The sequence below is a fragment of the Mastigoproctus giganteus genome, chromosome 2 (genome assembly GCF_048544385.1).
Source record: "Mastigoproctus giganteus isolate SK-2022 chromosome 2, ASM4854438v1, whole genome shotgun sequence".
Classification (NCBI taxonomy): Eukaryota; Metazoa; Arthropoda; class Arachnida; order Uropygi; family Thelyphonidae; genus Mastigoproctus; species Mastigoproctus giganteus.
The window spans coordinates 73,786,364-73,808,770 of NC_143576.1; the positions used below are offsets into that span (position 1 = coordinate 73,786,364).

The 22,407-nt window shown below is 36.6% G+C and overlaps 1 protein-coding gene across 2 annotated transcripts in view; it reads right to left on the reverse strand.

Annotated features, from left to right (window-relative positions):
* Positions 1-1,692: 1,692 nt before the first annotated feature.
* Positions 1,693-22,407, reverse strand: part of Frmd5 (FERM domain containing) — a 433,883-nt gene continuing 413,168 nt past the window's right edge. For both annotated transcript variants that reach the window (XM_090368524.1, XM_090368523.1), the window contains one exon: positions 1,693-2,530. In XM_090368524.1, coding sequence (XP_090224650.1) covers positions 1,863-2,530 — 668 coding nt within the window. In that variant the 3' untranslated portion in view covers positions 1,693-1,862. The remainder of the gene's footprint in view (positions 2,531-22,407) is intronic.

Consider the following 22,407-nt stretch of genomic DNA (forward strand, 5'->3'; position numbering starts at 1 on the left):
ATAAATTATCTTCAATGAGGAAAAGAGATCAGCTAATTCTTTTTTTGGAACAAACATTTGTTTAATGAAAGTTCTTAAATTCCAGAAATTTGCACGAAAGTGTTTTTTTTTTTATATATATATACATATATATATATACAAAAAGAGTTATTTCAGGAAATGGATGTTACTCTGATAATAAATGTGATTTATTTGGAAACAAAAGATTGTGTACTACAAAATGTACAACAATTAAATGAGTAAGAAGAAACAAAAATAAAAACTATTTATTTCAACTATTATGAATTTGAAATTATGCTATGCCATTGTTCTTTAAGTATTTTCAATATGCTTAACTGATATCTAACTTTACTCAATATTTTCTTGCCACTTTTTAATTGAGTAAATTTTTCCTGCACAATTAATCATTTGTACTATAATTGGCAGTACAGCCACAGATACAGAAAGTTGAAGTTAAAAGAGTCAATTACATAATTTTTTTTTTTTTTTTTTATTATTATTATTATTATTATTTACAAATGTATAGAACAGGAGTGAATACCACATTAAGTTTCAGGTAAAAATTATACTTATACACTTAACAAATGAGTTAAATCTATTTTCACTCCTTTAATATATACTACATGGGAAAATACCTGTTTGGAATGTGAAAGTTAATTGACAAAAGCTGACTTTCTAAAAAGTGAAATTCTAAATATAAAAAACTTCTAAATACACTAACCATATTTTTTTTTTGTAATTGTAAGCTAGGTCCAATGAATATTTTGAAGATCAATATCACATATGAAATGCATATTTTAATTTGTTAAAATTCATAATCAGATAAAAAGTATATAACATCAAATATTGCAACGTGATTATTTCCCACAAGTCTGCTTGTCTAATAATTAGGTATTATTTTCACAGTGTGCTTTTTTTCGTATTATTTTTATACCTTAACTTGAAAGAATGATATAATATTTTGAATGCATTCATTCTTCCTCGACACTGTCAATAAAACGATTTTAATTTTATGTGAAAGAATCAAAAATAAATTTTGAATATATGTATAAAATAAATTAGTGAAAACTTGTATAATAATATAAATATATCATATCTATACAATCCAAAGAAGATTTTAAAATATTATAAGAAATAACATTTTATAATTATACAGGCAACAAAATATGAACTAGCTGAAAACAGTTATTACAACAGTATTGTTGAACATCTACAGATTACTAAAATGTTTGTTACAGGTTATTGCACAAAGAAATAAACATTGCACCTCATTACACAAAAGGAGAAAAGAAAATTAGATAAACATGTAAAACTTAATAACAAAAAAAAAAAAAAAAAAAAAACTTTGCATCACCGGGGTAGACAATGTAAAAATCACACTGTAAAATAATACTATGGCAGGATTGAACTTTGCCATTTAGTGTTTGCTGTATTAGGAGTCAACTTGATTTCCAGATCTTTGTTCTTTCATGGAGTATAATAGTCAAAATAGCATATCACATTATTAAGACTTTGCTGGCTAAAATTAAACTTTGACTTCAACAATAATTAACTATTGATAATTTAAGTTTTTTAAAAATAAATAGCTAAATACATCAAAAAGTGTAATAAACATAATAAAAAATAGTAATTAGAATGTAGAATGCTTGTACATAATCTCTTTAGTTAAAAAAAAAAAAAAAAAAGGTAGGTTTTTAGAATGTTTCTTGGGTATAATTTCTCCAATAAAACTGAGAAATGTCAATGTAGAGTCTAGCCATTAAATGAAAACACAGCTTTGTTCTTCAAGATCATTTTGGGACACTATTAGGAGAATGAGTAGGAATGATCTCCACAGGAAGTGACACTTTAGTTACTGGCATTTATCGTTTAAACAACACATTCATCTGTTCCAAAAGGTAGTCTTTGGCAGGTTCATAATATTCTCTGCGCAAGATTATTATCTCAGGCAGTTTGCGAACATCACTGAAAAGTGACGAGTCTGATTCCATAACAACAATCAAAAGGCACGACAGCAGCAACAGAACAAATAAGCTTGCCAAAACGATAACTCGCATAACATTAACATGTGGAGGTAATGAACCTGGAAGTGATGCTGGTATACGTCTTTTGGGAATTTTCACATCAAGAGATAGTATGTCATCAGCACTCCTTGCAGATGATTGATACGAAACTGACACTTGAGGAATATCATCTACCTTTTCATCACTTTCTGTTGTTGGTGGTGGTGGTGGTTGAGATTTTTGTATGTGATTTGTGGCAGTGATAGGAGGTGAAGGCGGAGGAGATGGTGAGGGTGGTAGTTCTTGAGGTGGTGTGTCCGAAAGTTTTCCTAAATTTGCTGGAAGGGAATCTGGAGGGCTGATATCATCTCTTTCATCTTCTTCAAGAGGTTCTAGTGACTCAGTGGGAAGGCTGTTCACTGTGGGTGTGGTAATACTATCTTCAATAAACAGAGGATCCTCACATTCTATAGTAATTGCATTTGTTAAGGGAGTTGAATGATTGATGTATCGCAAGGTTCCATAATCTGTTAAGTAAAACAAGACCACTCATATTATCATAAATTACATTTAAAAACAATGCTTAATTTGCTTTTTATTGTTCTAGCTTTAGCTTTAACTATCAAAACTAAAGCTTTAGCTATCAAAATAAAGAGACACATACAGGGCAACAAAACTAGGTTAAATCAATATAGTACTGAAACTATAGTAGATCAAATCATATAATTCCCTTCACGGTCAGATTATATGATTTATAATTTAGTTATTATCAAGGAGTTAGATAGGGATGTAGCTTGTCACCAACATTGTTTAACATATTTATCGAGGATATGATATGTAAATGGAAAGAATAGGATTAATACACTTATTTGCAGATGATCAAGTAGTTATTCAAGAAAGTGAAGATAATTTACAAAGAACAGTATTTAAATTAAACCAAATAACAGAAGAATATAAACTTAAAATATCAACAATGAAAACTAGAACAATGGCTTTTAAGGGGAACAAAAATAGTTATAGACAATAAAATATTAGAACAAGTAAATTAGCTTACACATATAGAGCAAAAGGAAAAAGAGACAGAGGAAGACCAAAGAAAAGATGGGCAGACCTCTTTGAGATTGGAACAGGCGGATACGCCTAATCCGTGAAGGAAGATAACATAAATTATCTTCCTTCATTAATATTGGCGACATGGTACAAAGAAGCACCAGGCTTTTGCTGCATCAGCCAAAAAAATAAAATATAGTAGAACCCAGATAAGAAGCTTTCCCCTGTACTAGGTCTGGTTTCTTAATTCCCATATATATTGCAATGTATTATTTTCCTGGGTAAAAAGCTTTCCGGCATAAAAAAAGATAAAGCATACACAGCATATTGTTATAATGATTTTTTCATTTGATATGTTTTTTCAATATAGAAATTCTTTATTTTTATATTTAAAAAATATTAAACAATATAAACATTTTGGTAATTGAACAAGTCAGTGCATAGCATCATTTTAGTGCGTAGTAAATCATCGATCGTAGGTGAAATGTTACATCTCATATTGTGAATGAATGTCTTCACAACAAGTTGCACTGATATTGCACTACGCTGAATAAGCAGTGCTTTGCAATGCCAAGCAACAAATAAGTAACATTAGTCTTCTCCAGTGAAGAAGACTAATGTTACTTATTCTCGGCAGATTATCAATTACCACCATCCCTGGATGGTGGTAACCCAAGCCATGATGCTAATTCAAGGCCGCAGTTCTGTCATTTGTACTGGCTGGATCTGTTTGCACAATAATATACAAGAATAATTTCATGGAAAACAAAAATTCTCCTTGGGACTGGCTGAACCAAAACCCTATTACATCTAACTGGAATTTTTTAAAAAAGTGTTTTTTTTTTTTTCTCTCTCTCTCTCTCTCTCTCTCTAAACTATATTTGCTTGAGAAATGTATGCAAGTCATTTCTTTCCTTAATTTTTTTTGTTTATATGATAGATACTTTATAAGGGGCTAAAGTAGTAAGAAAAAGCAACTCTCAATTAATGAGTGAATAAGCCAAATGTTGAAATAAATAATTTCATACAAATTCCATTTAATCAATTCCGATAAATAAAAAACTTCTGATTATCGGAATTGATAATCCTTCTGATTATCAATTCCGATAATCAGAAGTTTTTTATTTTGTTAATACTGGGTACTGGATTTATCTCTAAATATGACTTCCTTTTTCAATACTGATGATGTATCATCATAATTTGCTAATTCTTGCATAGAATCACTGACCTACTATAAATTATCAAATCCCCAAAATCATTAAATGGAAACATGCTATAATATAAATGAACATTCGATCAATTTTGACGTACAGTTTCTGACATGTGTTGAACATGTCAGAAACTACATTATCTTACACGGAAAAAATACCAAAATTATTTCAGGAAATTATGATCAAAATTTGAAACTACTATAATGGAGACAGTGCATTGCAAACATAAAATAATCCCTCTCGCCATTTCCAGTTCTAAAAACTGTTGAAATGAATGCAAAGGAACATTATTTCTAAAATGAAAAAAAGTTTCAGGAAATTATGATCAAAATTTGAAAAAAATAATGGATTGAATTTTGAAAATTTTGGCATTCAAACTCTAACTCCTACAAATTTATGAAAAAAAAAAACCAGTATAAAAAATTTACATAAGAAACTAGCTAAAAATCATGGCATTCAGAAATATGAAGTATATTTTTATGGTTCATAAATTAATAAGTAAAACAATAACAGGTTCCTCTAGCTTGCCTTAGAAATAACTTTAAGTAAAAAAAAAAAAAAAAAAAACAAGGAAAACTAACAATGCATAGTAGTTTGGTGTAGGTTTACCCACAGTTATAATTTTAATGAGGTAACTTGAACAAACTGTTCATAAAAAAATAATAATCTTTTAGGGACTGAGAAAACTACATCTTATCAAATTTTCCTTTATTAAATTGAAAATTTACACTTTATATGATAGGTAATTGTTTATTAGGGGCATATTTCATTGTTCTAAAATAAAACCTTGGTTTAATAGACTATATGGGGTAAGGCCTATCACGGAACTGTAGTTCCTATCACTGAACTGTCTCCAAAGTTACAAGAATGTTATGGGAAAAAAAAAAGAAGTTCTATACTGTGAAAAAAACAAACAGTTACAATGGAGAGAAATTCTATATGCTGTTATGAAGGGCACTCATTAGCTGCCTTCTTCTCCCTCATTATGTAACACTACCTTTCACCCACAATTTGTAGTAGACTGCTTATGTAAGAAGTGCATTTCTTAGACCAAGTCTGTTGATAACAAGGGGTTGAATTGTAGAATGAATGCATCACAGAATAGCTAGCGAGTGTTTTTGACTCCTAATGCTTCTTCCAACTTATGATTTCTCTTAAACTTTTGAGGTTGAGGCTCTTTGAAGGGGTATTGGAGATTTCACATTGATTTAATTTGAATCCATGCCAGCAATTCAATCAATTTGTTGGTATGAAGTCTCTATGAGACTAGCAACTCATTTGTATCTCTAGTATTCACTTGCACGTGATTTTGTCGTGTGTAAAATTTGCACTGTGACATTTTCTTGTTCCTTGAAAATCTTCATAGCCTTGGAAAAACTGCAGGTAAGGTTTTCTTCAGCAACTTGTCATATTAGATTGATATCTTTCCAACTTGCAACAATATTTTGTTGGTCCTTGAGGTTGTCACAGACATTCTCTCAGATATGCCAGACAAGCTGTACTTGCTACCTGGGAGTCTAAAACGCTGATGGAACTGATATTCGGGTGACACTCAAGTCAAGTGGACCCAATTTCGGCGAAGTCCGGACAGTCTGTGACAGCCAAATCCTCTGCTTGCACCTTCACGATGGCGGCACTGTTAGTAAACCTGGGTATAACCTCCATGCACAAGTATATGATACGTGACCACCCACGTGTGAACAAACGTAAGCAGGGGTCGAGCTGTGGCACCCACACCACATGGAGGAATGCCGCCCCTCTATGTTACCAGGCAGTACTAGGTGGTAGACGACTCTCATCAACTGGTGCAATACCACCACTGTGCTTATTGGAGGCTTGAAGTGGTGGAACCCAGGTTTAGTCTCTAGAGCCAAGTTCTGGTCAACCCTTCCCTATCTCTTATATCTTGCAGTATGGTTGATTGAGGTTATAATGAACATCGAGATCCAATATTCCTTACACATTGAGGGTACAGCTCTAAAACGGGGTTTGCAGGCCGGCCGCTAGTTAGTACACTGGACCGAACCTATTGGTTCGGTCCAGTGTACTAACTACCTCTAGGAGGCTTCCGAATCAGCTAGTGTATAATCTTGCTACCTCTACTCTGCCAGATAGTAACTGGAGGGAGTTCAAGGCCACGTTATGTCAAGGACCTGGATATATTTTTACCATGTGTACACCATATATAAAAATTTCATTACTTCATACAGCATGTCCCACCCACCTTTTCTTACTATTGAATACACCATGAATTGTCAAACTAATAGAGCAAGCTTATCTGCAAAAAGATCTAAACCTCCCAAGCACTTCCTAATTCATATGCGTGGTCTCAATTCTAATCTTAACGATGTTTATTTCCACTTGCAGTCTGCCAAACCCCATGTACTTTTTCTGACAGAATCTCAGTTATCGGTTGATTCAACTACTGCTCACCTCAGATGCCCAAATTATTCGCTGTATGATTCCTTTCGCCTCAAAGGTGGTACTCGTGCATATGTCCTTTCTGATATTCCCTGTCAGAGACTTGGCAATTTGGAATCTCCTCTCTTTGATCTTCTCTGGCTTAAAATCTCTCTACCTCATTGTGTCAAATTCATCTGTTGTCTCTACCGTTCTCCCAACTACACTAATCACTTGGAGCTCTTTGACTTCCTCTCTTTGCAACTTGTCTTTCTCCAGTCCAACTTTCCTAACAGTGAGGTAATTTTCCTTGGTGATTTTAATGTTCACAACTCCAGCTGGCTTCCGTTTTCTAGTCACACCGACCCAGCTGGTCGAGATGCTGAGGTTTTTGCAATTACTAATGACCTTGCACAGATTGTTCATTTATCTACAAGAATACCAGACAATCCTAATCATACAGCCAACACGCTTGATCTTTTTCTCACAAACAACCCTTTCTAAGCATACGGTCGAAGTGAGAGGTACTTTAGGCACTTCAGATCACAACCTGACGATTGTCTCTTCTCCAATGGAGCCTTTATGTCATGGCTATTCACAACCTAGTGTTGCTTGGCATTACAAGAATGCAAAATAGGATGGCCTGTGAGATTTCTTTTCCTTGGTCGGATTACTGTTTTAAAACGTCTGATGTCAACGTTTGCTCAGATCGTGTCAGTGAAATTATTCTTGCAGGAATCGAATCCTTTATCCCAAACACCACTTTAAAATCTTGTCCTTTATCTAAACCTTGGTTTTCCAATAAATGTGCTAAGGCTGTTCAAGAGAAGAATGTTGCATATCATAATTGCTAGTTTCTAATTCTTCAGTTTCATTTTCTGCCTACACCAAAGCTCGCAACAATTGTAAAGCAATTATTAATCAGTCCAAACTAGAGTTTGAACAGGCTCAGAGTAGAAAACTTGCTTCTTGCCCTAATGGTAGTCAAGCAAGAGACAATCTGGTCTCTTGCCAAAGCTATTGGCCACAACTTTTGCCCATCTCTGCTCCCACCTCTGTCCAAACCAGATGGTTCTGTTGTCACTTCAGCCAAGGATAAAGCTGACCTGCTAGCATCCCATTTTTCTTCCAACTCATGTATTAATGATCTTGGTAAAACACATCCCACCATTCCCAACATGCTCCATTCAATGCCTCCTGTGGTCTTCCGTCAAAAGGATGTCAGTAGGATTTTGCTGAATCTTGATACTAAGAAAGCTCCAGGTCCCGATGGTATTTCTCCACTTATTCTCAAAACCTGTGCTCTTGAACTTACTCCTATTCTTTGCCACCTTTTTTCACTTTCTTATTCCATAGGTCTTTTTCTTTCTGCTTGGAAATTTGCTCATATCCAGCCAGTTCCTAAAAAGGGTGACAAATCCCTTCCATTCAATTATCGTCCCATTGCAATTACTTCTACTCTTTCTAAAGTAATGGAGAAATCAATTAACCACCAACTCTTAAACTACCTAGAAAACTTCTGTCTGATCAACAATCGCCAGTATGGATTCTGCCATACTGGCAGAATCCATATTATGGCTTAGAATATTGATATTATAGTGATATTATATTGATATTAGAATATTGATATTCATAGTGATATTATGGCTTATGTTACCCATTTAAGGACTAATTCAATGGAAAGGTTCAGCGAGATACAAGTAGTTGCTCTTGACATCTCAAAGGCTTTGGATCGTGTTTGGCAATAAAGGTCTTCTAAACAAGCTTCCATCTTATGGTTTGCCAACTGTTTTTAGTAATTGGTTATCCAGTTTTCTCTCTGATCGCTCACTGAGGGTGATGGTAGATGGCTCTATGTCTTTAACTTCTCCACTAATGACGGTGCGCTTCCGTAGCCTCCGTGGGAAGGAGCAGCAGTGCGTAGCACATGCTTCTTGATTAGACTGGGGTTTCGAGCCTGTCAGCACCAAATACAGAGGATGTGGAAAGGTCAGGGAATGACCACTGCATATCCCGGAGCAATATGGCCTTAGTTGCTAATGCTCCTAAAAAAAAAAAAAAAAAAACCACAAATAACGACTAATGCCGGTGTCCCCCAAGGTACAGTTCTTTCCCCCACTCTTTTCCTCTTGTATATTAATGACCTTCTTCCATTGACTGGAAATCCTATCCATAGTTTTGCCGATGATAGCACATTGCATTCCACTTTCCATTTTGAGAAACCTTGACCTGCTCAATCAGCTTCAACTTCTTGAAAATCTGCTACCAATTCTTTAAATGCCGATCTTCAGGTAATTTCAACCCTTCTAAAACTCAGTCTTGTCTTATATCTCACAAAAAGGATTCTTCTGCTCCTATGCTTATCTTTAGTGACACTCCGATTTCTAGGCAAAATGATATCTCTCTTTTGGGGATTACCCTGACTTCTAATCTCTCTTGGCACAAACACATTACAAATATTGCTTCCTCTGCATCTGTATGAACTGGCGCATTATGACCCCCGTAGTCCATGCGCCATTAAACCTCAATACAAACAAACAAACAAACAATCCTCTGCATCTAAAAAACTTGGTTTTCTCTTTCACTCTTGGCGTTACTTTTCTTCCAAACAGGTGCTCACTCTGTATAAATCGCAAATCCGCCCTGCCATGGAATATTGTTCCCACATCTGGGGTGGTGCCCCGAAAACCTCTCTAAGGCTTCTTGATTCCATTCAGAAGAGAGCAGTTAGGTTAATTAATGATTCATCTCTAACAGAGTCTCTCCACTCGCTGTCTCATAGACGTACTGTTTCTGCTGCATGCATCTTCTACAGATACTTCCATGGGCACTGTTCTTCTGAATTGGCTTCTATAATTCCCGCTCTCTCTTTCAAAACAGTCCGAACACATGGAGCCACCAGCCCAAATCCATTTACTGTCCAACTTCAAACTCACAGAATAAACTTTTCATCTTCCTCGTTTATTCATTCAACTGCCGTGTTCTGGAACAACCTTCCTTGATACGTATTTCCCGAAAATTACAGTCTACAGAAGTTCAAGTCCAATGTCAACAAATATCTTCTTTCGTCTTCTCAACCTCCAACCCAAGCACGGTACTAAGTACTATAGGTTCTAATACCTCTCGTGTTTGGGGTTTCCATAAAAAAAAAAAAAAAAAAAAATTTTTTTTTCATCACCATAAGGAAATCATAACTCCTCCAAACTGCACGAGAACAATTGCTTTCTTCCTGGCTTGCCTGAGCTGTGATTCCTCTCAAGTAATATTTAAGACAGTATTATTTGAGATGGAAATATTATTTGAGATTGATTTAAGGATGAAAAAGGTATCTTGATCCAAGGGCTGGAGGGGGGGAGTGTTAGGGGGAAGGAACACTACTTTAAACATTTGAGAGTATCCACAAAATGAGAATGATGACCAGCAAGCATTGCTGAAAATTAACAGTGTGCCTTAAACAACATGTTTTAATATTTATATAAATATTAAAAGAACAAAATTTTCCACGTCTGGTACAAAATGGTGCAGAAACTAGTCCCGGAAAAGCATTGCAGCAAACCTTCCTTTATTTTAAATTTCCAAATCAAACATTTGTTTGAAAACAAACATTTTTGAAGTGCCTATGGATTAACACTATGATACAATAAAAGTGGCTTCAATTTGAAGTCACCAGTTGCTTCAAATTGACAATCTTGACAATCTTCCTTCAAGCCTTCTTGACAATTTTCCACCAATAAGCCCTCCCAGAAGTACTTCTTATTCTCATGATCTTTAAGTAAGTCTTGTACATCACCCATCCATCTTTTCCATGGTCTTCCTTTCATTCTCCTCCCGATAGGTTTCCATTTCATTATTCTCTTAGTTGTTTTGCTATCATCCATTCTCATAACATGTCCCAACCAGGCAAGTCTCTGGCTCTTCACAAATCTGACGATGTCCACACCCCAAATAAGATGGTAAGTTCATGGTTCATTTTGATCCTCCAGGATCCACAACCTACTGGCCCAAAAACGTTTTGTAAAATTCTACATTCTAACACTCTCAACATTTACTTGTTAATGTCCAAGCTTCACAACCATATGTCACAACTGATCTAATTCAGGCTTTTGTGTATTTTTAATTTTAAATGTCTGTTCAATTCTCGGGACTTCAATGGTTTTTCATGTGTATAGAAACATCTGTTTTAACTCAGGATACGGGACTTAATTTCATTAGTTATAAGAGTTGGACGGATTTATCTGCAAACCTAGGTGGGTAAAATTCAGAACATACTCAAACAAGAAACCACAGGTTCTTAAATTTTCAAGGTTATCCGCCATTCTCTGGACTTCCATATATTTTGTCTTCACTTCATTTATCTTAAGTCCTCGTCTTTGTGCTTCACTATCCAGCCTGGCCACCGTTTCCTCCAGTGCTCCTTTAGTCCTACTGATAATAGCAACATCATCAGCATATGCACAGACCTGCACTGTCTTTGTGCCTATGTGTCAAATCACTTCTAATTTTCTGATAGCCACTTCCAAAGTCAAGTTAAATAACACAGTAGAGAGTGCATTGCCTTGTATAACACCAGGGTTACTGTTAAAAGGAGTTATCAGCTCATTATCAATTCTCACTACTGTTTTAGAACCAGCCAGGGTTGTTTTATAAGCCTAATAATCTTTGCAGGTATGCCCAAAAGAAGGAGATCATTTATCATTTCCCCTCTGTTGAGGGGATCAAAAGCTTGGTTGAAATCTTCATATAGCTTAAATAAGTGTATATTGTAGTCAAATTCTTTTTCCTGTATCTATCTCAAAATGAAAATCTGGTCAGCTGCTGAGCAATTGGGCCTGAAACCACACTGATATTCTCCAACGATTGCCTCTGAATATGCTGCCAATCTGTTATAAATAACCGTCAACAAACCTTGTAACACTCAGTATCCCTGTCATTTTTTTGGAAAATATACACTAATCATTTAAATTTCCTTTAGCTACAAAAAAAAAATTTTTTTTTTCATTGTTAACATAGGATTTTATCCATTTTTGCATTGTGGCTCAGCTATTTTCAACTGACTACAGTTGGCAACACTGATGCTAATGTGATCACCATTCTAGTGCACAAAATGGCGCCACTCTTGTCATTTTTTTCTGGATTCGCCACTGCCTCTATAGTAAGAACAAAGCAGTTCATCACCCTTCTTGTGAATTGGCTGTATGATTCCAGGATTTTTTCCTCAGACCATATGAATAGTATTAGATTGTGTATTCTTCTCCATAGTGTCATCCACCATTCTTGAGCAACTCTGCAGTTATTCTGTAAGCCCACAGTGCTTTAAAGTTCTTAGGCACTTAACTTTTTGTATTTCTTTGAAGCTAGGGTCTTCAATGCATGGTTCAACTGTATAGTACAATAGCTGTTTTGTTTCAGTCATATCTCCTGTCAAGATGCGCTCAGAATACTCTTTCCACTGTTTCAAAACCTCCTTTCTCTCTATCAGCAAGTTTCCTTCACTATCTCCACCTGTAGTAACTTTGGATGAAATTCCTGTATACTTTCTTTAATCTTATGAAACTTTCTACTTTCCTTCTTGCTGTAATGTTCCACCATTTCATTGACCTCCCTCCTAAACGCTTCTCTCTTTTTTTCTATACATCCTAGTTGCGGTGATCTGTTTTTCCTTGCAGTGGTCACTAAACACTCTGCTTTTCCACTGCAAACATTGCACCCTGTCTCATCTTTTCAATTCTACTGCTTCTTGGCACTCATCATTATACCACTCCTCATTTCTGTGCCTTGAGGTTTTACCCAAGGCTGCATGTGCTGCACCCAGAACTGCTTCCTTTATGCGAGTCCATTCGTCTTCAATCTTGTCACTGTTTTCCTGGTCCTGCACTCTTCGGGCCAACTCTGCCTGGTACTTCACTTCGACAAGTCTATCTTTCAGTTTTTCTGCATTCCACTACTTAGTTTTCTCAGCCTTTCTTCTTGCTACTAGGGCTATTTTATACTTCAGCCTGGCTCCCACTAGAAAATGATCAGAATCAAACCCGAAAATAATAGACATTTTCAATTGCAGTAGCCCACCTTTTAGAGACCAATACATGATCAATCTGATTAGCCTGATTTGTACCAGGGATTTTCCATGTACCTTTATGAATATTCTTTCTTGGAAACTAGGTACTCATGCCCTTAAAGTTGTTGGTAACATCAAATTGTGCTACTCTAAAACTATTACTGTTTGTTTCTTCACAGAGGCTGTTTCCCAAATAGACCCATGAAAACTTCTTCCCTGCCTAGCTTAGCGTTGAAGTCACAGAGAGTTATAGCATCATGCCTTTGAATTCTTTCACACACACACACACACACACACACACACACAGCTTGGAGTTCACTGTAAAATCCATCCGAAACATCATTACCAGACCTTTAGTTGGAGTATACACATTAATAAAGGTCACATTGTGGAATTTTCCTTTAATTCTAAGTGCAAATTCTCCTAGACACTGGTGTGAAAGCAAGCACTGATCTGTGCATTCTCTTAGAAATAATTCCTACACCCTGTCTGTCATAAATTCTAGAGCAATACACTGTACATTTCGACTTATTAATCATGCCTTTAGCTTTCCAACTAATTTCTTGAAGAGCAACAATATCCATTTTTAAACTTTGCCAGATGCATTACTACATATTAATGAGGTCAGTCTTTTGCAGCTTTCAAACCAGGCAATTTATTCTTCTCAATTGCAATGTATGTATGTATGTGAGGTCATCTCTTCTTCCAGAATAATCCAGTTACAACTGATTCCCCCCACTCCAACAATTTCAGAAAGCAGGTCAGGGCAACATGCAACTGCTCCTGAACCTGCACTAGCAGCTTCTGTCAGTTTTATATTATGCAGCCCTGCATGGACATTGCATCTTTGAAATCATTCTCAACTTGCATTAAGTGCATTCAGAATTCTACAGACACCTTCTCAAACACTAATAGATATTTTTTTGTCTTCTCTTGAATTGTTAAGACTGAATTGAATGGAAAAGTTAAGAATGCAATGCATACATTTTAAGTCTTTACCTTTCTTCCATTATTCTACTATATGCATGACTGTAATTCACTGACTGTGTAAGCCTATTTTCACATGTTTAATGATTCACTCTATCATTCACTATCATATTTATTGCTGAGTGCACTAATCCTAACTCATGGCCAGCAGGTGCCATGCCTGCACTTTCAGTTCTTTTTATTATTTTCATTTTCTCTTCAGAAGTAATTGCGCACCTTTTCATTTTCACTCCATCAGTTCTAGGGACATCTTCACATTGTCTTCTCTTTTAATTCATGTAAATCACATGTTAAGAAACACTTTAAGTTATCATTCCACTAAAACAAACTGAAAATGCACAATACAAGAGTAACTTGCTAGACTTTTTGACACAATGTCAAAAGTAAAACCGAAACTTCTGTGTTAGCATCTCTCTCCGATTTATAAAGCACATCATAGTCTAATCTTATAAGTTTTCTGTTTATATTCGGAGACAATTGCAGGAAGGAATTTGTGGTGAAACATTTAGAAATGCTTCACCACAAAGAGAAGATCTGAATTCAGTTTTTTGATGTTTTTACACCTGGCCAAATATTCTCTTATACTCACCATTCGTATGAGAAATTTTAGCAGTTCCTATGTATTTGTCACTTTCCCCAATCAAGTACCACTGCACATCATTTCTCTATTTCCCTGGCTGCAGATCTGCAACCAGGGCTGCACTTTAACTGAAAAGTATTAAGTTGAAGTGCCTGGGAAGAGCAGTGCAGTAATAAAGAACTGAGTAAATGAGACAAATGCCAACATTAATTAATCAATTTGCAAACTACAAATTGATTAATTTAAATATTTACTAACCCTTAGTCTCTAGCCAATAAATTTTAATTATTACATGTTTAGTATAGTAAGTACACTAGATTCTCCCCACCCCAGTGTGAGAAAGAAGATGGATGTGTGTGTGTTGGGGGGGGGGGAATTGTATAACCTAACAGAATATACAAAGGGTACTAGGAAAATTTTGCAATATGACGCAACAATGAATCACAGGAAGCTGCTTGTTGCTGCATGTTGAGACATGTTCATATGTGCATAGTAGCCGCCGCGCCAAGTCGATGGGCTCAGTTATTCATTAGTAGTGAGAGTGTAAAGTGCTTGCGATAGCATCGTGGTCACGAAATGAGATAAGGACAGTTTTGCGGTATAATTTCGTGCGTGGTTTAACCATAGACCAGTGCTTAGAAGAAATGACTCTTGCACTAGATGATGATTGTCCACATCGTACAACGATATTCAGGTGGTATAGAGAATTCCAAAGGGGAAATTTCACTCTGAAGGATTCTGAGAGGCCGGGATGGTCACGAACGTCAGTTACGGAGGAAAACGTTACTGCTGTAAGGAAAATGCTTGACGAAAACAGGCGAGTGACCTACTAACACATAGAGGATACTTTGGGCCTAAATGCACCAGCAATTCATTCGATTCTGCAAGATCATTTGCACGTGAAGAAACTTTGTTCTCTCTGGGTACCGCATCAACTGACTGAAGAGCAGATGACACGACGTGTGACTTGGTGCCGGGAGATGTTAAAAAAGTTTGATAAGGGACAATCTCGGTATGTGAACAACATCGTGACAGGTGACGAGACTTGGCTGTACTATTACGATCTGCCGACCAAGGCTCAAAACAAAGTTTGGGTCTTTGATGATGACGACACACCCGTAATTGTCAGAAAATCCCGATCTGTAAAGAAGAAAATGATAGCTGTATTTTTCAAATCGAGTGGAATTGTGGAACGTGTCGTTTTGGACACGCAGAAGACAGTCACACAGCTAAGTGGTATACTGAATAATGCCTGCCTAAAGTCATTGGATCTATGAAGAACCTGCGGCCAAAGTCAAGAATGGACACCTGGTACCTCCATCACGAAAATGCTCCAGCTCACCGCACCAAAGCCTGCACCGAATATTTGACCACGACAGGACTGAAACTTCTCGAGCACCCTCCCTACAGTTCAGACCTTGCTCCCTGCGACTTTGCACTGTTCCCGCATGTGAAAATGAAGCTAAAAGGGAGGCGGTTTTCCAGTGATGAGGACCTTCTACGGGCTTGGGACAACGAGTGTGCTTTACTCCCTAGTGAAACTTGGTTTAAAGATTGGTTTCGGAGGATGGAGAGGTGTATTGAATGTAGAGGAAATTACTTTGAAAAAATTAAATAAACAAATCTGTATTGCAAAACTTTCCTAGTACCCTTTGTATTAGGAAAAAAGTACAAAAACTATAAATGTAAGAAAAAACTATAAAACCAGAATGAGACCAGATAGTTAATGAGGATTATAAGTGGATAAAATTACTTGCCTTTCCCCTCCACTAGGTGGATGATGGCTAGAGGGCCATAGTGGCCCCCTTACCCATCCAAGCAGACACAATGTTGCTGCTAGTTACCGCCGTGAGATAGGGCACCAATGCAGGTGCTCCAACATAGGGACTCTTTTCCCTACGATCCTTCATTCCCACCACCTGGGTTGGTTATTCTCTCACTGCCCTTCCCATCCCCCCCTCACCTGGTGGGTAACCTGACTGCCATCTGTCAACTCTTCTGTCCCCCCCTTTCAACCAGACAGGTGCCTTTACTACTGCCCCCCACTTCCTCTCTGCCACTTTAGCCTCTCCCACTTCCTGTCTTACCACTATCACCTTCAACCCCCCCCTTTTTTTACTGTTGCCTCCTTGGCTAGCCCAGTGTTCATCCTGTCAGCGCTTTACACTCTCTACTGTTAGGCCACCTCCTTGTGGCGCTGGATAGTAAACTAGAGGGTTTTGTGTGAAAACACAGGCCCCTAGGCTAAGAGGCCAGATAAACAACACAATCCCACACTAATACTACATGAACACTCACTAACCTACATAAATTTAGCCTTTACAGAGTTTTGTAGTATTCAACACACTGCCTGACGCAAAGTTGGGGAACCCCCTGGAGCCACATTATAATTAACATTATACACTATGTATATCATTTCTTCATGTCTAAATTAATGATCACCTGTTGTAGGCTCTCACATGAAATTGAAAGTACTTATGCTGCAAAGCATTTATTGCTTAATTTATTTCTTCATCTTTGATGACACTTAAAAGCAATAGAAACTAGTCCAAAAAAAATTTTCATTTTGAAAATGATGCAATAACAATCGAAATTTGTCTGACCTCAGCATAAATTGATTGTTATAAGAATATCAATTTTAAATGGGAACTTGTGCATCACGTAATCATAGGTAGCAATAAAGTACTTCACTGAGCAAAAGAACAGAATCTATCTTGTTTTACATTACCCACAATGGCTAAGTCAAAATCATTCTTCTGATTCTGTCTAGTTTGGTAATCTACTTCCAAAATGGAAGTGGAAGATTTAAAAACTGATAGCTTAAGAAAAATCAATGTTATCTACCAAAATATTGATATGCAACAGTCCCACCCTCTTTCTTTTTTTGCTTTTTATCCACACAATCAGTGGTGCTCTAACTGTGGGTGAAGGTAGACAGTGCTCAGTCTTCTAACATATCCACCCAAGGTTCAATTCTTTTTCCGACTAACTGGAAATCCTGTTAATAGTTTTTGCTGATTGCACTTCCCCCTTCTAGTTTTGAGAAATCTTGCCCTGTACAAACAACCATCACCAAATCCTTAAATGCTATTCTCCAGTTAATTCTCTAATGTGCTGAAGAAAATTTAGTTAACTTCATGCAAAAAAAAAAAAAAAAAAAAATTCTGCTGCTCCTATGCTCTTCTTTGATGACAGATTTCTAGACAAGATCACATATCTCTATTAAGGATTACCCTGACTTCTGATCTTTCTTGAAACAAGCACATCACAAATATTTTCTCTAGATAAAAAAAAACAAAAAAAAAAAACTGGCCTTTTTTTTGTTCTCGATGTTACCTTTCTTCTAAACAACTTGTATAAATCGAAAATGTGCACTATCATGGAACATTGTTCCCACATCTGGGATGATATCCACTAAAACCTTTCTTAACATTTTGGATGCCATTTACAAAGAGGTTAGTCAGGTAAATTAATGACCTGACTAACTCCAGTTACAAGGTATCTCTTACAAGGTATCTCCCACTTTGTCTCATAAGACTTTCAGTTTCTGCTGCATGCTTTTTATAGATACATCCATGGTCACAGTCCTTCTGAATTGACTAATATTGTCCTTTTTCCCCCGTAGAAGCTGTGAGCAGCATTCTAGAACTTTTCTTTATGAACTGAGCTTTCTTCAAAGAACTTTATGCACAGAGAACTGGAAAAGTATCTTTTGTCTTTCATTTCTCCTATAGTTGCACATGTATATAACTTTCACTTTGTGTATTCTATATATTTGATGAATTATTTTGTAATATAGGGTCTGATAAGTGATTCCCTATTTTTAAATTATTGTAAGATCCTTACTTTGACCAATTCTGATGAAACCAATGTAAAATGATTCATTGTTCCTTGAAATTCAGAAAGTTAATGTTAGTTTCTTTTACAGGCAAAGCATGCTTCCAATTTAGAGTATGCAAGAGAGGGTCAAAATTGCATCCCAGTATGAGATTTGGAGATCTAAGAGTTCAAAAGTAGTGGAGGGCTAAAGGATGGAATTCATACACTATATACATAAATAGTAAAAAATTGCCATTATAAGTTAATGACGATGGGCTGTGTAACCAACAGGAATCAAAAAGGAAGGCCATCAATCTTATGGACTCCAGAAGAAGGAGCCCACAGTGCAAGATGGAGCTTGCGAAAATGGATGCTTCCATTATGCAGTTGGGAAATCCTCAGGTAAGAACTGTTTTCAAACCACGGAACCACATTACATTCAACAATTGTTTCTTGATAACTGCGACAGAAGGGTTCAATTTGCAGAAATTATGTTGGGTGGAACTAAGAGTGGCCAGAGATGTTTGATAACATCACCTTGATAGTTTTGTTAATCAACGCAAGCGCCATGATCGGGCAGCAGAAAATCTTAGCATGTGTTGTAAATGCTCAGGTAATCCAAAGGGAACAGTCTGGTGTGATATCACATTATCCACGGTTGTTGGTTCTTTTACTCTGCAAGACACAATGAATGCCAAAAGATAACCTTGAAATGTTGCAAGATCATGTGTAGCCAGTTATTTCACAGTAGGACGTCAACACTGAACTTTTAATTTTATGCAGGATGGAGCACCTCCTCATTTTGCAAAAGATGTCGCATTCTAGATCTGACGCCCCATGATTTTTTTGTATGGGAGTGGGCCAAGCTAGAGTTTGCAATAAAAAAACCATATAAATTGAGAAAATGGAAGCACCAATCACCAATGTGCTCACAAATATTCCAATTAACTGTTTGCAGTTGACACTTTTCCTTAAATGAATATAGCAGTTTAAGGAAATATGTTGAAAATGCTGGGGGCACATGTGGAATTTTAAAATGTAGTGTCAAAAACCTCAATTAATTATGAATCATTAAACATTTGTTTCATTAAAATCGATTAAAACAAAGTTACGATGATTTAAAAAATAGGGTGTGACTTATCAGGTATCCTGTAGTTTGTAAATGTTAATCCCCTATATATTCTACTGCAATGCACAGATAACCTAATGTGTTTAACTTTCATTGTTTCACTTATATTTTCCATGTTTTATCTTGTTATGTTTGTTGAATTGGCATTGCTTGGTTGTCAGCACTGCTTGTCATAGCGAAGAAGCTAAACATAGCATATGGAAGTTTGCATTGTGCATTAGCCGTGGCATGATGCAAGAAAGTAAGCTTATACAGCATCAGCCAGAAAAAAAAAAAAAAAACCTTCCCATTTCACCTACCTATTTCTCTTCAAAAGTTTTGTCCACTTCTTCCTTGAATTTATTTAAGCTATCAACTTCCATAACGACAGATGGAAGTTTGTTCCAGAAAACAACCACTCGCTGGCTAAAGGCAAATTTCCACACATCTATTCTACAAGTCTTTCCTCAATTTGAATTTATGAACCCTCAAGTGTATAATCTGAACAAGAGGAAGAATCCTATCAGCACTGAGCTTTCTCAAACCATTCGAAGTCTTATACACCTCAATCAGATACACTTATAGGTGCTTAGTCTCCACACACTGCAATGTACAGAACTTGAGCATCCCCTTATTCCCCCCCCCCACCAATCTCGTTTCCCTTCTCTGTACTTGTTCCAGCACGTCCACATCCTTTTATTAAGAGATATTGCTTAAAAATGTTGGTTTATTCAAATGTAAGCTATTTTAAGGTTCAAAGAGGTTTTATTTGTAAACTTACTTTGAGGCAGTTAATACATTCTGTTTGCATTAAACTCTGAAAGCATCTGCCAGTGTTTTTAAAAGGAAACAGAGGTTATATGCAAAATGGACTGCTAATAAATTCAAAGCTCCACAAAGGTATCTTCATGAATATTGTATGCGGCTTGAATTTCATAGAGATAAGAGAAATTTACCTGTTTGTTTTTGAAACCAACTTAACAAATACAGCAGCACTAGAAATTAGAGTTATTAATTTAGGAAGACTGTCTTTTTACCTTAGACACAGAAAGAAAACTGGATGTGCTCAAAAGGATTAAATTGTTTATCTAAATGCTGTTACATACTTTGCCCATATGGTGAATGCTAATTGTCCCACAGCAGCTAGTTGTTGTCAGTGGCTCCATTGTCAAGGAAACGAGAAATATATTATACAAAAAAGGACAGGTGGGATTGGACTGGGGCAAAAGTTGATATTGTTGTACATATTGGCACTAATGACATTAAGAGTAGAAGATCTGCGAACTTACTTAACAAGTAGAGGCGAAAAAAATGCGTGAGTAAGGGCTAAATTTCAAAATGTCTGCAATTCTGCCCAGACATGAGAGGAGGGAGTATATAATGGGTGCCTTGTGAATCAATTTGGTCCTGGACAGATTATGCAAGGATCGTGGGGTATAATTTTTCTCGGTATGGTGTGTGCTTGATAACAGGAGACACTGCTGCTACAGGGATGGGGTACGCTTAAATAGAAAGGTGCAAGAATATTTGCTGATGCTATCGAGGCAGTGTTAGGTAGGTTGGAAGGAATGCACAGAATAGATTAACAATAGCCACAGGCATAAGTGAAAGTGATTATTGCACTGCTTCTATTGGAATCAGCAGCAGCTGGGAAGCAAGGTGCTGGGGATTTCAAGGACTACTGGGAGTCATCATGGAACAAGTAAATACATGGGCTGTGTTTGTATAACTAAGAGTAAGAACAGGTCATGTATATACTTGCATGTACACCTATGTTAGAAGTATAGTAAATAAATTTGATGAATTTGAAGTGCTGGTCAACACATCAAAGGCAGATACTGTTAGGATATGAGAGAGGTGTCACACAGATATAAGGAATGCAGAATTTCAATTTGGGGAGTGCAATTTTAGAGATTATGCTTTTAGCATAATCCCTCTTCCCTTCCTATCCTGTGCACTAAGGCATCCAGTTGACATGGGTGGCCAGTGTAATTTTGAGTCAATTTGATGGGAAATAAGCATTGGGAAAGCAAAGAAAGCAAAAATGAGAGTAGGAGTGTGTTATAGGCCTAATGACTCTGATGAGCACAACGAACAACTGTGCAGAGAAATAGCGTGGGCAGTAAATCACACCATCTTAAATAATGGGGGATTTTAACTTCCCAGATATTGATTAGAACTTGTGGGTTGGTCACTTGCACATTAGCAAGACTTTTTGTGGATTTATTGGATGACTGTTTTCTACAGCAGCATGTTCGAGAGGCAACAACAGAAAGTAATACTCTTCATCTGATTATCAGCAGTGATTATTCATGCACTAAGAATCTGCAGATAAAGGAACCACTAGGTGGCAGTAATCACTGTGTACTGATGTGAGATTTAGAGATATAACTAACGTCAGGGATAAAGGGGTTTTGCTTTTGTAAAGGTGACTTCAGTGGTCTCAGACAGTTTTTAAATTCTGTACAGTGGGACCAACTGATGATGTTACCAACAGAAAATTCTAAATGGTAAGCATTCAAGGAATTAGTCTTGGAAGTTACTAGTCTTTTCATACCAAGTAAGAAATACTGTTCAAGGTTTAAGCCTAAATGGATGTAAGATGAACTAAAGAGATTCGTGGCAGGGAAGAAAAATGAATGGGATGCATATAAATTATAAGGTAATGCAGAAGCCTATGGTAGATATAGGCTAGTTTGTAATCAGGTTACAAAGGAGGTTAGGCAAGCAAAGGCAGATTACGAGAAATCTTTGGCAAAGAATATAAAGAAAAAACAGCAAAGACTTCTTTAATTATGTACACTCTAGAAGGAAGGGGATGAATCAGATTGGTCCACTTTTAATCAATGGTCCAACTGTTGAATGCACACATGAGGAATTCTGTAGGGAAGTGGAGGACAGAAGCTTAAATTCTAATAGGGAGCTTAATGATTTTGTAGTAATTGAGAGCAAAGTGGAGGAGAAAATGTTGAAGTAAAACATAAGAAAGGTATTTGGGGTGGAGGGGTTCTATCCGGTTGTATTAAGGGGGGCAGCAAAGAAAGTAAGCAAATCCTTAGCTATAATTAAGATCACATCCTTGGATTCAGGGAAGGTCCCCACAGACTGGAGATATGCAAATGTATCCTCCATTCACAAATTCATTAAAGGGTGACACGAGTAAATACAGACCTGTTAGTTTTTATTTCTGTTCT